This window comes from Aulonocara stuartgranti, assembly GCF_965226115.1.
Source record: "Aulonocara stuartgranti genome assembly, chromosome: 3".
Lineage (NCBI taxonomy): Eukaryota > Metazoa > Chordata > Actinopteri > Cichliformes > Cichlidae > Aulonocara > Aulonocara stuartgranti.
In genome coordinates, this window is record NC_138941.1 from 78091717 (window position 1) to 78106019 (window position 14303).

The 14303-nt window shown below is 41.9% G+C and overlaps 1 protein-coding gene across 3 annotated transcripts in view; it reads left to right on the forward strand.

The window, feature by feature from the left end:
* Nucleotides 1-13986, forward strand: part of LOC309703484 (protein NLRC3-like) — a 29137-nt gene extending 15151 nt beyond the window's left edge. For all 3 annotated transcript variants that reach the window (XM_082528342.1, XM_082528341.1, XM_082528343.1), the window contains 4 exons: nucleotides 3969-4142; nucleotides 5367-5540; nucleotides 11437-11486; nucleotides 11663-13986. In XM_082528342.1, the coding sequence (XP_082384468.1) occupies nucleotides 3969-4142; nucleotides 5367-5540; nucleotides 11437-11486; nucleotides 11663-12195 (931 nt within the window). In that variant the 3' untranslated portion in view covers nucleotides 12196-13986. The remainder of the gene's footprint in view (nucleotides 1-3968; nucleotides 4143-5366; nucleotides 5541-11436; nucleotides 11487-11662) is intronic.
* Nucleotides 13987-14303: the final 317 nt, after the last annotated feature.

Sequence of the window (14303 nt, forward strand, 5' to 3'; positions counted from 1 at the left end):
CCTTACTCAGTATGTATCATATAGCCAAGCTGATTCTGAAAAAATTAAATTCTTCACTTAATATATATCGCATTATCCCCATTGTTTAATCCTCTAAAGCAGGGGTCTCAAAGTTGCGGCCCATGCGCCACTTGCAGCCCCTGTCCCCTCTACTTGTGGCCCGCGTATTGACGTGAAAAAATATATTTTTCAAAAAAGACGAGTCAAAAAGTACCTGTTGCTACCGACCAGAAATGGGAGATGGAAGCACATACAGTGGCTTGCAAAAGTATTCAGCCCCTTGAACTTTCCCACATTTTGTCACATTACCACCACAAACATGAATCAGTTTTATTGGAATTCCAGGTGAAAGACCAACACAAAGTGGTGCACATGTGAGAAGTGGAACGAAAATCATACATGATTCCAAACATTTGTTACAAATAAATAACTGCAAAGTGGGGTGTGTGTAATTATTCAGCCCCCTTTGGTCTGAGTGCAGTCAGTTGCACATAGACTGATGAGTGCTAATGACTAAATAGAGTGCACCTGTGTGTAATCTAATGTCAGTACAAATACAGCTGCTCTGTGACGGCCTCAGAGGTTGTCTAAGAGAATATTGGGAGCAACAACTAGTGATGGGCAGATGAAGCCCCATGAAGCACTGAAGCTTTTCATCCAATTGGTTCACCCCAACGCGAAGCTTCATGAAGCTTCATTTGCTCTAGCAGGACACCTACTGGACGTAAAAATAGTAGCTGGCATGAATTTGAAGAGTGTGGCATTTTGCACACAGCCTGTAAATGTCAACAACAAAAGGAGTGTGTAAAACATCTATATTGTAGTGATGGCAGTATACTGTGTATATTTATGCTGGCAGTATGGAAAGACAATAAAAACAAAGCACAAATTTAAATATCACACACGTCACTTATTGCATTGTATGATATTGTTATATCATTTAGTAACATTACTGCATGCTATAGTATCATGGCATTTGATGGCTCACCTGGTCTTGCTCCACAATCGGTGTTCCCCTTATTCTCATGCAAAGCTCTGTAGTGCCTAAGCATGGATGAGGTGTTGTTGTTATATCCCAGCTCCCTGGCACATAGCAAACACCTCACCTTGTACAAAAGTACAGACAGCCTAACATAGGTTTTATTGCACCATCAGTATTATGAAAATCCATCTTCTGTGGAAATTCACATACCTTGTTGGGAGGAATAAGATCAAAATGTTCCCACACAGGGGAGGACATCCTCCTCTTCTTAGCTGGCTCCATTCTCTCCTGACTTTCTCTCCTCACTCTCATAAACCTCCAAACTGTCTCCAAACTCTCACTAACCGCAGCTCTCCATCAAACACCCACATTTTGGATGAAGTCTGAGGGGTTTATATCGCTCTCATAGCTCGCGGAAAAAATTCGAACCGCTTCATGAACCAGTCACGTGGTATAGCCGGGAAGCGAGGCTTCGGACGTCATCATTTTCAGCTCCTCCCATAAATGAAGCAAGCCTCGATACGCGCTTCGCGGAAACGCCCCCTCATTACTCGACACACGCTTCGAAGCCTCGATACAGAACGTCCCATCACTAGCAACAACACCATGAAGTCCAAAGAACACACCAGACAGGTCAGGGATAAAGTTATTGAGAAATTTAAGGCAGGCTTAGGCTACAAAAAGATTTACCAAGCTTTGAACATCCCACGGAGCACTGTTCAAGCCATCATTCAGAAATGGAAGGAGTGTGGCACAACTGTAAACCTACCAAGACAAGGCCGTCCACCTAAACTCACAGGCCGAACAAGGAGAGCGCTGATCAGAAATGCAGCCAAGAGGCCCATGGTGACTCTGGATGAGCTGCAGAGATCTACAGCTCAGGTGGGGGAATCTGTCCATGGGACAACTATTAGTCGTGCACTGCACAACGTTGGCCTTTATGGAAGAGTGGCAAGAAGAAAGCCATTGTTAACAGAAAACCATAAGAAGTCCCGTTTGCAGTTTGCCACAAGCCATGTGGGGGACACAGCAAACATGTGGAAGAAGCTGCTCTGGTCAGATGAGACCAAAATGGAACCCTTTGGCCAAAATGCAAAACGCTATGTGTGGTGGAAAACTAACACTGCACATCACTCTGAACACACCATCCCCACTGTCAAATATGGTGGTGGCAGCATCATGCTCTGGGGGTGCTTCTCTTCAGCAGGGACAGGGAAGCTGGTCAGAGTTGATGGGAAGATGGATGGAGCCAAATACAGGGAAGTCTTGGAAGAAAACCTCTTGGAGTCTGCAAAAGACTTGAGACTGGGGCTGAGGTTCACCTTCCAGCAGGACAACGACCCTAAACATAAAGCCAGGGCAACAATGGGATGGTTTAAAACAAAACATATCCATGTGTTAGAACGGCCCAGTCAAAGTCCAGATCTAAATCCAATCCAGAATCTGTGGCAAGATCTGAAAACTGCTGTTCACTAACACTGTCCATCTAATCTGACTGAGCTGGAGCTGTTTCAAAGAAGAATGGGCAAAGATTTCAGTCTGTAGATGTGCAAAGCTGGTAGAGACAGACCCTAAAAGACTGGCAGCTGGAACTGCAGCAAAAGCTGGTTCTACAAAGTATTGACTCAGGGGGCTGAATAATTACGCACACCCCACTTTGCAGTTATTTATTTGTAAAAAATGTTTGGATTCATGTATGATTTTCGTTCCACTTCTCACGTGTGCACCACTTTGTGTTGGTCTTTCACGTGAAATTCCAATAAAATCGATTCATGTTTGTGGCTGTAATGTGACAAAATGTGGGAAAGTTCACGGGGGGCCAAATACTTTTGCAAGCCACTGTAAGTATAATTATGACCACTGCTGCCAAAAAGAGTGCCTGATGAGCCCAGTTGTAAGTAAGTTGTTAAGACTTGACTGTACACTGTGTTTGCCGCCTCTGAAACAAAGTTCCATTGGAGCAGCCTTTCAACGCCTCTCTGTGTTTCTCACTAGCAAAGGTGACCCAGACAGTAAAGCTAGTTACCGGCTACGAGCTCAACACGGAGCCAGATGTATTAGCCAGAGGGTCCATTTACCACAGATTGGAGATATAAAATGTGTTACATTTGCAGTTTTGTCTTGCTAAACAATATTTGAGTTTTAAACAATCAAACAAAATAAAAAAAAAACTAGAAAACACGAGATTTTAGGAAATATTAGTGGGTGTTTCTTGTTTGTTTAGTACTACTTAAACACTGAAGTGGCCCTCCAATGAAATGACTGTGCCAGCAGTGGACAGTGGCTCAATTGAGTTTGAGAACCCTCCTCTAAAGCATGACCTCTTGCTGGCTTCCAACAGTTGTTATGCAGCTTTGTTTTGAACGTCAATAACTCCCGTAACTTGTGAACCATTTGGTCAATTGAAAGATTTCCTTTGTGTCCTGGCCAAGTTTTTTGGTGCAACATTATCAGCCAAGGCACTGTTTCCAGCATAATTCTGTCGTTAACAACAAGCACCTCTACCATCAATTTTACCACTATAGTAACAGGGGTCTGATCTTTCCGCTGTCTCATCCAGGTGTACATGAATCAGGAAGTTTATCATGATCTTGTCTCCATGTTCGTTAGTTATGTACTTGCTTTCTAATGCGTATAGTTTATACAGCAAACTGTAACTTCTGGAAGAAGCAAAAGGGACGTGTTTTATACAGACGATGAATGCGGGGCTGTGTAAGGGTTGAATGATAAATAAGGATTATTTTAATCTGTACATAGCATCAAAAATAAAAGGTGTTCTTTTTTTTCATTCATCACTGATATAGAGATGTAAATGTGTTTTTACAACAGAAATTCAAAAGGGTTTTTTTTCCCCTCAGACTTAAATTTCAAGTTTTATAGTAGTAGTATTGCAATTTATAAAGTGTACATGGAAATATTTGTTTTTATTGTAGTTGGTTGAAAATAAGAGTAATGTCACTTGAGCTCAAATATAATTGATTTTCAGGCTAAATGGCTGCAAACTTTCAGAGAGAAGCTGCGACACGCTGTCCAAAGTTCTTAGCTCCTCATCTTCCAGTCTGGGTGAATTGGACCTGAGTAACAATGACCTGCAAGACTCCGGAGTAAAGTTTCTGTCTTATGGATTGAAGAGTCCAAACTGTACACTGAAGACTCTCAGGTCAGGTTTTACATTTTATCATTCAAGCAAAGGTTTTTCTCATTTAGTGCTATATAAATAAAATGAATTAATGTGTATTTTAAAATCTGGATTACATTACTTTACTAATAAAAATATATGGAATTTTAAATTGACCTTGTATTTATATTTAGGTGTATCCTTAGTCTTTAATTTAGTGTTTTATTCATTTAATATTTTTTCCATATGCTTTCTGGGTTTGTTTGTTTGTTTGTTTTTGTTTTGTTTTTTTGTTTTTTTATCTCTGATGAGCAAGAATCTGTTTATATAACATGTTATCTCATCCACATGTCAAGTGAGAGATTTAGGATATTTTTTTTTTTTTTATCACATATCAATTTCCTTTCATTGTTACTGTTTGACAAATATGAAAACTATGCTGTAGTTAAGGGGTTTCACAAATTATTATCTAAATGGTTAAAATTTCAAATTAGTTTTGCAACTCGCCATCGACAGTGGAGGAAAGCCATAGTTCTCAGTCAGGCTCATGTTTTTTCTTCTACAGCTTTCTGATCTTCTTCGTATTTGGAAATGACCAGCCAATGCTCCTGTTACCATGGCAGCCAACTCTTGCACCCCAGTTAGACCTGTAGAGTTAAATAAGAGGTGTAGAGTGCATACCATCTTCTAACACCTGATTTATGGCCTTGACTACATTCCCCAGAGATGCTTCACTGCTCATGCCAAACACCAATATGTGATGCTAATAATATCATTAGCCTTAAAGATTAAAATAAATCCCAACACTAATCAAGGATAGAAGTCAAAATCTTGATGATTTACATTTTATTTTTTGACAAACACATTTTACCATATGTCCTCTTTGATGCAACTCTCCCCATTAATACAGGACCCGCGTTTGTAGTACACTGGTGCCAAGCTTTGCATGGTTGTGGCTGGGTTCTTCTTTTAATTGACCAGTAGTGCTAAAATTAAAAATATTCAGTCTCCGAGTGTTTGAGCATTTTGTACCTTAAGGTTGGGCTACTAGCTTTTCTTAGTTTTTCCAAAAGTACATTTTGATTAGTAAACAAATGTGTTATTTGTTATGAAATGATACATCATAAATAAAGCTTAACTAAATCAAATGAATGAATGGCACTATAATGAATGACACTTATGTTTGGGAGAAAGAAAGAAAAACAAATAAAACAATCTTTTCCTGCAGTGTTTACAGATTTATTCTTGTGTTTTGTGTGTCTTCAGTCTGTCAGGCTGTCTGATCACAGAGGAAGGCTGTATTTCTCTGGCCTCAGCTCTGAGCTCCAACCTCTCCCATCTGAGAGAGCTGGACCTGAGCTACAATCATCCAGGAGACTCAGGAATTAAGCTGCTGTCGGATGGACTGAAGGATCCAGGCTGGAGACTGGACACTCTCAGGTATGGAGAGAATTGCTGTGTCTCAATTCAGGTGCTGCATACAAAGCATTAAAACATGTTAAAAACACAACAGCCTTAATAAACGCAGAGTAGTTTGAACCCAGAATCAGGGTTCATACACTGAGGCTCAGACCCTGGAGGTATTGGACTACTTATGTAAACAATGTATAATGTACAGTGGGATGCAAAAGTTTGGGCCTTGTTAATAGTCATTATTTTCCTGTATAAATCGTTGGCTGTTACAATAAAAAATGTCAGTTAAATATATCATATAGGAGACACACAGTGATATTTAAGAAGTGAAATGAAGTTCATTGGATTTACAGAAAGTGTGCAATAATTGTTTAAACAAAATCAGGCAGGTGCATAAATTTGGGCACCACAAAAAAAGAAATGAAATCAATATTTAGTGTATATCAATGTGTGTGTATATGATATGCCTTTTGCAGAAATTACAGCCTCTAAACGCTTCCTGTAGGTTCCAATGAGATTGTGGTTGTAGGTATTTTGGACCATTCCTCTTTACAAAACATCTCTAGTTCATTCAGGTTTGATAGCTTCCGAGCATGGACAGCTCTCTTTAACTCACACCACAGATATTCAGTAATATTCAGGTCTGGGGACTGAGATGGCCGTTCCAGAACGTACTTGTTCCTCTGCATGAAAGCCTTAGTGCAGGGGTGTCAAACTCAAATACACAGTGGGCCAAAATTCAAAACTGGATCAAAGTCGTGGGCTAACGTTAATATTTATTGAAATATATTTATTCCTCCAGATATAAGAATGAATCTTTTCTTATGGACTCAAACATGTTTTGCTGAAAAACTGAATATGGAACAAGCAAAGCTTAATACTAAACAATATATATATTAGCTGTATAATACCAGTAGGCCAGCTCTAATAGTAATTTGGTATGGCTTCGCGGGCCAAATGTAATTAGGTTGCGGGCCAAATTTGGCCCGCGTGCCAGAGTTTGACACCTATGCCTTAGTGGATTTTGAGCAGTTTTTTGAGTCGTTGTCTTGTTGAAAGATCCAGCCCCGGCGCAGCTTCAGCTTTGTCACTGATTCCTGGACATTGGTCTCCAGAATTTGCAGATACTGAGTGGAATACATGTGTCCCTCAACTGTGACAAGATTCCCAGTCCCTGCACTGGCCACACAGCCCACAGCATGATGGAACCACCACCATATTTTACTGTAGTTAGCAGGTGTTTTTTCTTGCAATGCTGTGTTCTTTTTCCTCCATGACATAGTGCCCCTTGTTATGCCCAAATAACTCAATTGTAGTTTCATCACTCCACAGCACCTTATTCCAGAATGAAGCTGGCTTGTCCAAATCTGCTTTAGCAAACCTCAAGCAGCTCAGTTTGTGCTGTGGGCGGAGAAAAGGCTTCCTCTGCATCACTCTTATGGCGTTATTTTTGTGCCAGTATTCTGAGCGCACTTAAAACAAAATTTGTACATGCAAGTGTTGCATTTTGACTATAAATTTATTTTGAGTGAAGAAAAGCTAAATTTGAGGGAACAAAATTCATTGCTCCGTGCAAAAAACTGTATTTCAGTGTTTGCTATTACACACACACACACACACACACACACACACACACGACAGCAGCCCCTCTCGCTCAGTTTTTGCATTTGCGCTCGCTCACAATGTGTTGCACTTTCAACATTTTCGCCTGTGCACGTTCAACTCTTTCTGTACACCATTATATTTGTGCCACAAAACCAGCCAATCACAGACTTGGATGCAAACAAATCTGATTGGCTGCATTCCTCCGCCACTGCCTCTTTTGAGTTTTGGACGGTGTGTGTGTGTGTGTGTGTGTGTGTGTGTGTGTTCCTGTCTAGCTATCTTTGTGAGGACCGAAATCTGCATTCTACCACACTTGTGAGAACCAGCAGTCACTTGTGAGGACACACAACCCGGTCCTCACATTTTTGAAGGCATTTAAAGGCATTTTTGACGCTCAAAATGTGGTTTTAGTGTCAGGGTTACAATTAGGTTATGGTTAGGTTTAGGGTAAGGGTTAGGGTTAGGCATTCATTTTTAATGGTTAGGGTAAGGGGCCAGGGAAAGCATTATGTCAATGAGGGTCCTCACTAAGATAGCTGAACGGGGGTGTGTGTGTGTGTGTATGGATAATAGCAAACACTGAAATACAGTTTTTTGCATGCAGCAATGAATTTTGTTCCCTCAAATTTAGCTTTTCTTCACTCAAAATAAATTTCTCCTCAAAATGCAACACTTGCACCTGCAATTTTTTCTTTTTTACGTGCGCTCAGAATAGTGGCACAAAAATAACGTCAGACACTCTCGCATATAGCATGTCCTTGTGTAGAGTGCACCGAATGGTTGAACGATGCATAGTGACGGAGAAAAAAACTTCACTCAGACTGAGCTCCTAGTGGGAGAACAGTTTGATAACAGAAAAAACACCTCAGCACAAAAGCACATGACTATCAATACACCATAGAAACACAAGACAAGCAACAGGGGCGGGTAAAGGGTAAGAGAGAGCCGGTGTAGACAGCGCATCCGGTACTGCAGCATGTCTGCGCTGGTCCAGTTGACCGCCATCTTCCCCGGGAGGGCACAAGCATCGAAGGCATTTGGAAAGGGAGGGGGGATCAGTGTGTGCATATCAGTGCATGTGTATGTGTGTATGTGTCCATAGTTCAGCTGAGACAGTGTCCTTCGCCCCGCCAGGCTAAGTAAACAGTCTTCCAGCCAACCCAGGTGGCCTTACATAGAATGGGAAGGAACAGACTAAACACAGTCGCTATCAGGGTGTTTTGTTCAGCTCCAGCCTTGAGGCCGCAGCTGGCGCCAAAGGGGTATCCGCATGAAGTGATGGTGGTTTTTACTTTAGTGCGAACAACTCATATGAATTTCAAAGCTGTTCTAACAGTCCAACACTGGTCTCTCAATCTCCCGTTGGAGAGCCGTGAGCTTCCTATGATGTTATCCAAACTTACGCTCCGTGATGTTGTCATTCTTTTTGCTCAAAGAGCAGGTTCTGAGAACTCACGACCGCAGTGCACTTCCCCAAGATGTCATCCAATTTACGCTCAAAGGTGTTATTCGAGCTAGCCCCAGTTTTTCACTCGGAGGTCTTGTTCTGAGGCGCTTGCAAAGAAAAGCGTCTGGACTTCTTTAAGTTACTTGAAGACGTTTCACCTCTCATCCGAGAAGCTTCTTCAGTTCTAAGGTCAAATGGTGGAGAGTCCCAGATATAAGCCTAGTGGGAGTGACAGAGGGACAAAAGGACCCCCTGATGATCCTCTAATCGCCTGAGCCAAGGTGTGAAAATGGGTGTGGGCCCCAATCAGCCAGTTTCGGGTGAGTTCATTGTGAAACCTGGCCCCACCTTATCATGCGAATTCCTGAGATCAGATGGCCCAGGATGTGAGTGGGCGTTAAGGCGTCTGGGAAGGGATCTCAAAACTGGATTATAGATGGCAGAGAGTTGGTGTCGTAAACCCCGCCTCTGTTCAAAGATGGTCGCTCACAGTGGACATAGATGCTTCTTTCACTCCTCTTTCAAACCATCTGTCCTCTCTGTCCAAAATGTGAACATTGGCATCCTTGAAAGAGTGTCCTTTATCCTTAAGATGCAGATGGACTGCTGAGTCTTGTCCTGTGGAGGTGGCTCTTCTGTGTTGTGCCATGCGCTTGTGAAGTGGCTGTTTGGTCTCTCCAATGTAGAGGTCTGGGCATTCCTCGCTGCACTGTACAGCATACACCACATTGTTAAGTCTGTGTTTTGGCGTTTTATCTTTAACCAGTTTTTGTCTGAGTGTGTTGCTGGGTCTGAAGTGCACCGGGATGTCATGCTTGGAGAAAACTCTCCTGAGTTTCTCTGATACACCGGCTACATAGGGGATGACAATGTTGTTGCGTCTGTCCTTCTTATCCTCCCTCGCTGGTGTCTGGTCTTCTTTTCTGTGCCTCTTTGCTGACTTTAAGAACGCCCATTTAGGATAGCCACACGTTTTGAGTGCTTCCTTTACATGTGTGTGTTCCTTCTTTTTTCCTTCCGGCTTAGAGGGAACATGTTCTGCCCGGTGGTGTAGGGTCCTAATTACTCCAAGTTTGTGTTCCAGAGGGTGATGGGAGTCAAAGCGGAGGTACTGGTCCGTATGTGTGGGCTTCCGGTAAACTTCGATGTTGAGGTTGCCGTTCTCTTCAATGTGCACAGCGCAGTCCAGGAAAGGCAAACAGTTGTCCTTTGTGTCTTCCCTGGTGAACTTGATGTTTTTATCCACAGCGTTAATGTGCGCAGTGAAGGATTCCACTTCTTGTGTCTTGATTTTAACCCAGGTGCCGTCCACATATCTGTACCAGTGGCTGGGTACTCTTCCTTTGAAAGAGCCAAGAGCCTTCCTTTCCACTTCCTCCATGTAAAGGTTGGCTACAATAGGTGCCACGGGGGAGCCCATGGCACAGCCATGTTTTTGTCTGTAAAAGCCATTTTCACACCTTGGCTCAGGCGATTAGAGGATCATCAGGGGGTCCTTTTGTCCCTCTGTGGGGGTCACTCCCACTAGGCTTATATCTGGGACTCTCCACCATTTGACCTTAGAACTGAAGAAGCTTCTCGGATGAGAGGTGAAACGTCTTCAAGTAACTTAAAGAAGTCCAGACGCTTTTCTTTGCAAGCTCCTTTGACTATGATGACCTGGATGACTGAGAACCTTCACAGACGTCTTGTTCTGAGTATTCACAGCAGCCGTAGCCTCTCCAAGATCTTATCCGTGCTGCACTCAATGAGCCCATTTTGAGAAACTCACGCCTCTCCCATCATTCCAATCCCAGCGGGCAGCCTTGTGGGGGTTTGAACAGCCGGTTCCATTTTCTTAATTCTTCGATAAGTCAGGGCCAAGCCAGCTCCGATCAGCCAGAACCCTGTTATCATGGTTCCGAATAGGTAGATATCTTCAGCACTCAGGCTCACCTAAGCCCAAACTTCTCGTTGAGAAAGGGGTGTCAATTGCATTCAGAGACCAGTTGATCAAATCCATAATTCCTCTTTTAGGTTTTAGAGAACAGACTGTGAGAGAGTGTTCCAGGGAAAGTAATACACACGAGACAAGACAAGGACATAAGAAGCTAAGCAGGGAACATAAGGAAGAGGAGGAGGAGAAAAGTGCGACCGCCTTCGCTGAGAGCAAAAAAATAAATAAAATGAAGGCCTGTGGTACATAGCCGTAGTCCTTCACGGTGGCTGTAGTTAAACCTTTACAATATGTTCCTAACTGTGGAAACAGACGGCTTAAATCTCTGAGACAGATTTCTGTATCCTTCCCCTAAACCATGATGGTGAACAGTCTTTGTCTTCAGGTCATTTGAGAGTTGTTTTGAGACCTCCATGTTGCTACTGTTCAGAGAAAACTAAAAGAGGAGGGAAACTTACACTTGACCTCCTTAAATACTCTTTCTCATTATTGTATTCACCTGTGTATGTAGGTCAGGGGTCACTGAGCTTACCGAGACAATTTCAGTTCCAATAATTAGTTCTACAGGTTTTGGAATCAATAAAATGACAAATGACATCATTGACCCCAAACAAATTGGTAAAAACAAACAAACAAACAAAACCACTCTTGTTAGTAACTGTATTCTGAATACCACCTTTTTAAATGGTAACTGTAACGGAATACAGTTACTCATATTCTGTATTGTAAATACGTAACTGCGGTACATGTATTCCGTTACTCCCCAACACTGTGTATCATCACCAGTTTGATCCACATATGGATTGAAGTGTATTTGTGAAAATGTTGGACTGTTCCTTTATCAGTGTCTAACAGTATGTGTATGAGAGCCATGTAATGTCCATGTGTGCATGCTGAAAGAGACTGTGCTGCTCTGACCCCCCTCCTCCTTTCAGGGTGGAGCCTGCTGGAGTCCGATGGTTAACAACAGGAGGTCTGAGGAAATGTAAGTGTGTTTTTATTGTGATTCATGAAAACAAAGCAGCACACATTCAACCATCTTCAAACTGTCACATCACTCATTCACATCTCTGATGTCAGGAGTCATCATCAAAGTGTCAAATCAATGAACAGATGATGGATCAATAACTGCAGCTGGATTGTGTTTGTTCTCTCCATCAGATTCCTGCAAACTCACAATCGACAAAAACACAGTGAACACAAACCTCCAACTGTCTAAAAACAACAGGAAGGTGACACATGTGGAGGAGGTTCAGTCATATCCTGATCATCCAGACAGATTTGAGGAACCTCAGCTGCTGTGTACAGATGGTCTGACTGGTCGCTGTTACTGGGAGGTCGAGTGGAGAGGAAGGGTTGATATAGCAGTGAGTTACAGGAGCATCAAAAGGAAAGGAGGCAGTTATGACTGTAGGTTTGGAAACAATGATCACTCCTGGAGTCTGAGATGCTCTGATGATGGTCGTCTTCGTGTCTGTGACAGTAACAGACAAACACTCATATCCTCCTCCTCCTCTGTCTCTAACAGAGTGGCAGTGTATGTGGACTGTCCTGCTGGCACTCTGTCCTTCTACAGAGTCTCCTCTGACTCTCTGATCCACCTCCACACCTTCAACACCACATTCACTGAAATGCTTTATCCTGGGTTTTGGGTCAGGTCTGGTTCCTCAGCGTGTGTGCTGAGTGGAGTGTAAAGAGAAAATTTTTATCATTAGAGAAAAAATGACCAGTAATCATCCCACAGATGTAATATTATCTACAGCTACTCTTAGTACCATTGATGTTAAGTTAGACTCTTTTTCTCCAATTGATCTTTCTGAGTTAACTTCAATAATTACTTCCTCCAAACCTTCAACGTGTCTTTTAGACCCCATTCCTACAAAACTGCTCAAAGAAGTCCTGCCATTAATTAATTCTTCGATCTTAAATATGAACAACCTATCTCTAATAATCGGCTATGTACCACAGGCCTTCAAGCTGGCTGTAGTTAAACCTTTACTCAAAAAGCATCTCTAGACCCAGCAGTCTTAGCTAATTATAGGCCAATCTCCAACCTTCCTTTCATATCAAACATCCTTGAAAGAGTAGTTGTCAAACAGCTAACAGATCATCTGCAGAGGAATGGTTTATTTGAAGAGTTTCAGTCAGGTTTCAGAGCTCAGCACAGCACAGAAACAGCTTTAGTGAAGGTTACAAATGATCTTCTTATGGCCTCTGACAGTGGACTCATCTCTGTGCTTGTCCTGCTGGACCTCAGTGCAGCGTTCGAGACTGTTGACCATAATTCAGATCAAACTGAGGTTATTGTACTCGGCCCTGAAAAGCTTAGAAATATGGTATCTAAGCAGATTCTTACTCTGGATGGCATTACCTTGGCCTCCAGTAACGCTGTGAGGAACCTTGGAGTCATTTTTGACCAGGACATGTCCTTCAACGCTCATATTAAACAAATATGTAAGACTGCTTTCTTCCATTTGCGCAACATCTCTAAAATTAGAAATATCCTGTCTCAGAGTAACGCTGAAAAACTAGTTCATGCATTTATTACTTCCAGGCTGGACGACTGTAATTCATTATTATCAGGATGTCTGTTAGATTTTGTATTGTTGATTGTCATTTATGCTTAGAAATATTTAACCATATATGCTTAGAGGTGTATAATCATTTGTAGATTGAAAGAATGTCTCATCCTAGGAGGTCTGTAACAACTCTGATGTAGCATGAAGAGGGGAGTGCGTTCACTCCTCTAGAGTGTTCTGGCATAGATCCGTATCTTCTCTTGTTGATTTATGGCATAGCAAACACACGTATATCTGTTTAAGTATAAGAGCCTTTTGTTCAGATGGACCCGCTAGACTCTTCACAGGGTCACATCTTGACCTCACACAAATCACACACACATACGTGTTTTCATGATATATCAGTACATATGACAAAAATGTGACAAATGGGAACGTGCTTTTCTGAAGGTCCTAGAGGCATGGGAATCTCAAAGAATTTGACCCATGCTTCCAGGAACACGCCCATCTGTTGAGATTTTGGCTAGGGCTAAATTTTGGTCAAACCTGAATTTAATGCTACTTGTGAGGACACTGTCAGGTTTATGTGACTTATGAGTACCATAAGGTCACACACAGATATTTCATGTTTAGGTGAATTGTGAAGCTCATGGAAACACATAATTTTCAAGTATACATGACTTATAAGGACCAGGTAAGGGTAGGTTCTGCATTTTTAGCTTGGCTCCTTTTGAGATTACAATATAATAGACATGGATGCACAATAGTAATGCTCACCAGTCGGGTAACTTCTGACAGAAATATCAGACATTTATGTGTTAATAAAACAGTAAATCTGAGCTGTGTAAAGACTTAAAAAAAAAGACATGGGTCAAATGTGGTCAGTCTACTTTTTAAGTCTTGATATTGTAATGCATTAATTCATTTTGTAGTGAATGTTCATGTGAATAAAAACGTGGAACATTATCTGCCTTTCTTATCATTTAATTGCAAAAAGCACCCAGCATAAACCACAGATTTATGAGTAAGAACAATGCAATACAGAAAACTGCAATGCTGACATAACTGTGGAAGTAACAAAGTATCTCTCTTGCTTGTTTCTTTTTTTCTTGCATCTTTCTTTTAATGCTATGATCCTGTTGTGGATGTAGTACCTTATGACAACCCAGTCTCTGCCTTTCAGAGCTGCCGGCTCTGCTTGGAGGCAGCAAGGCAAGGCAAGTTTATTTGTATAGCACAATTCAACAACAAGGTGATTCAAAGTGCTTTACAGAGACATTAGA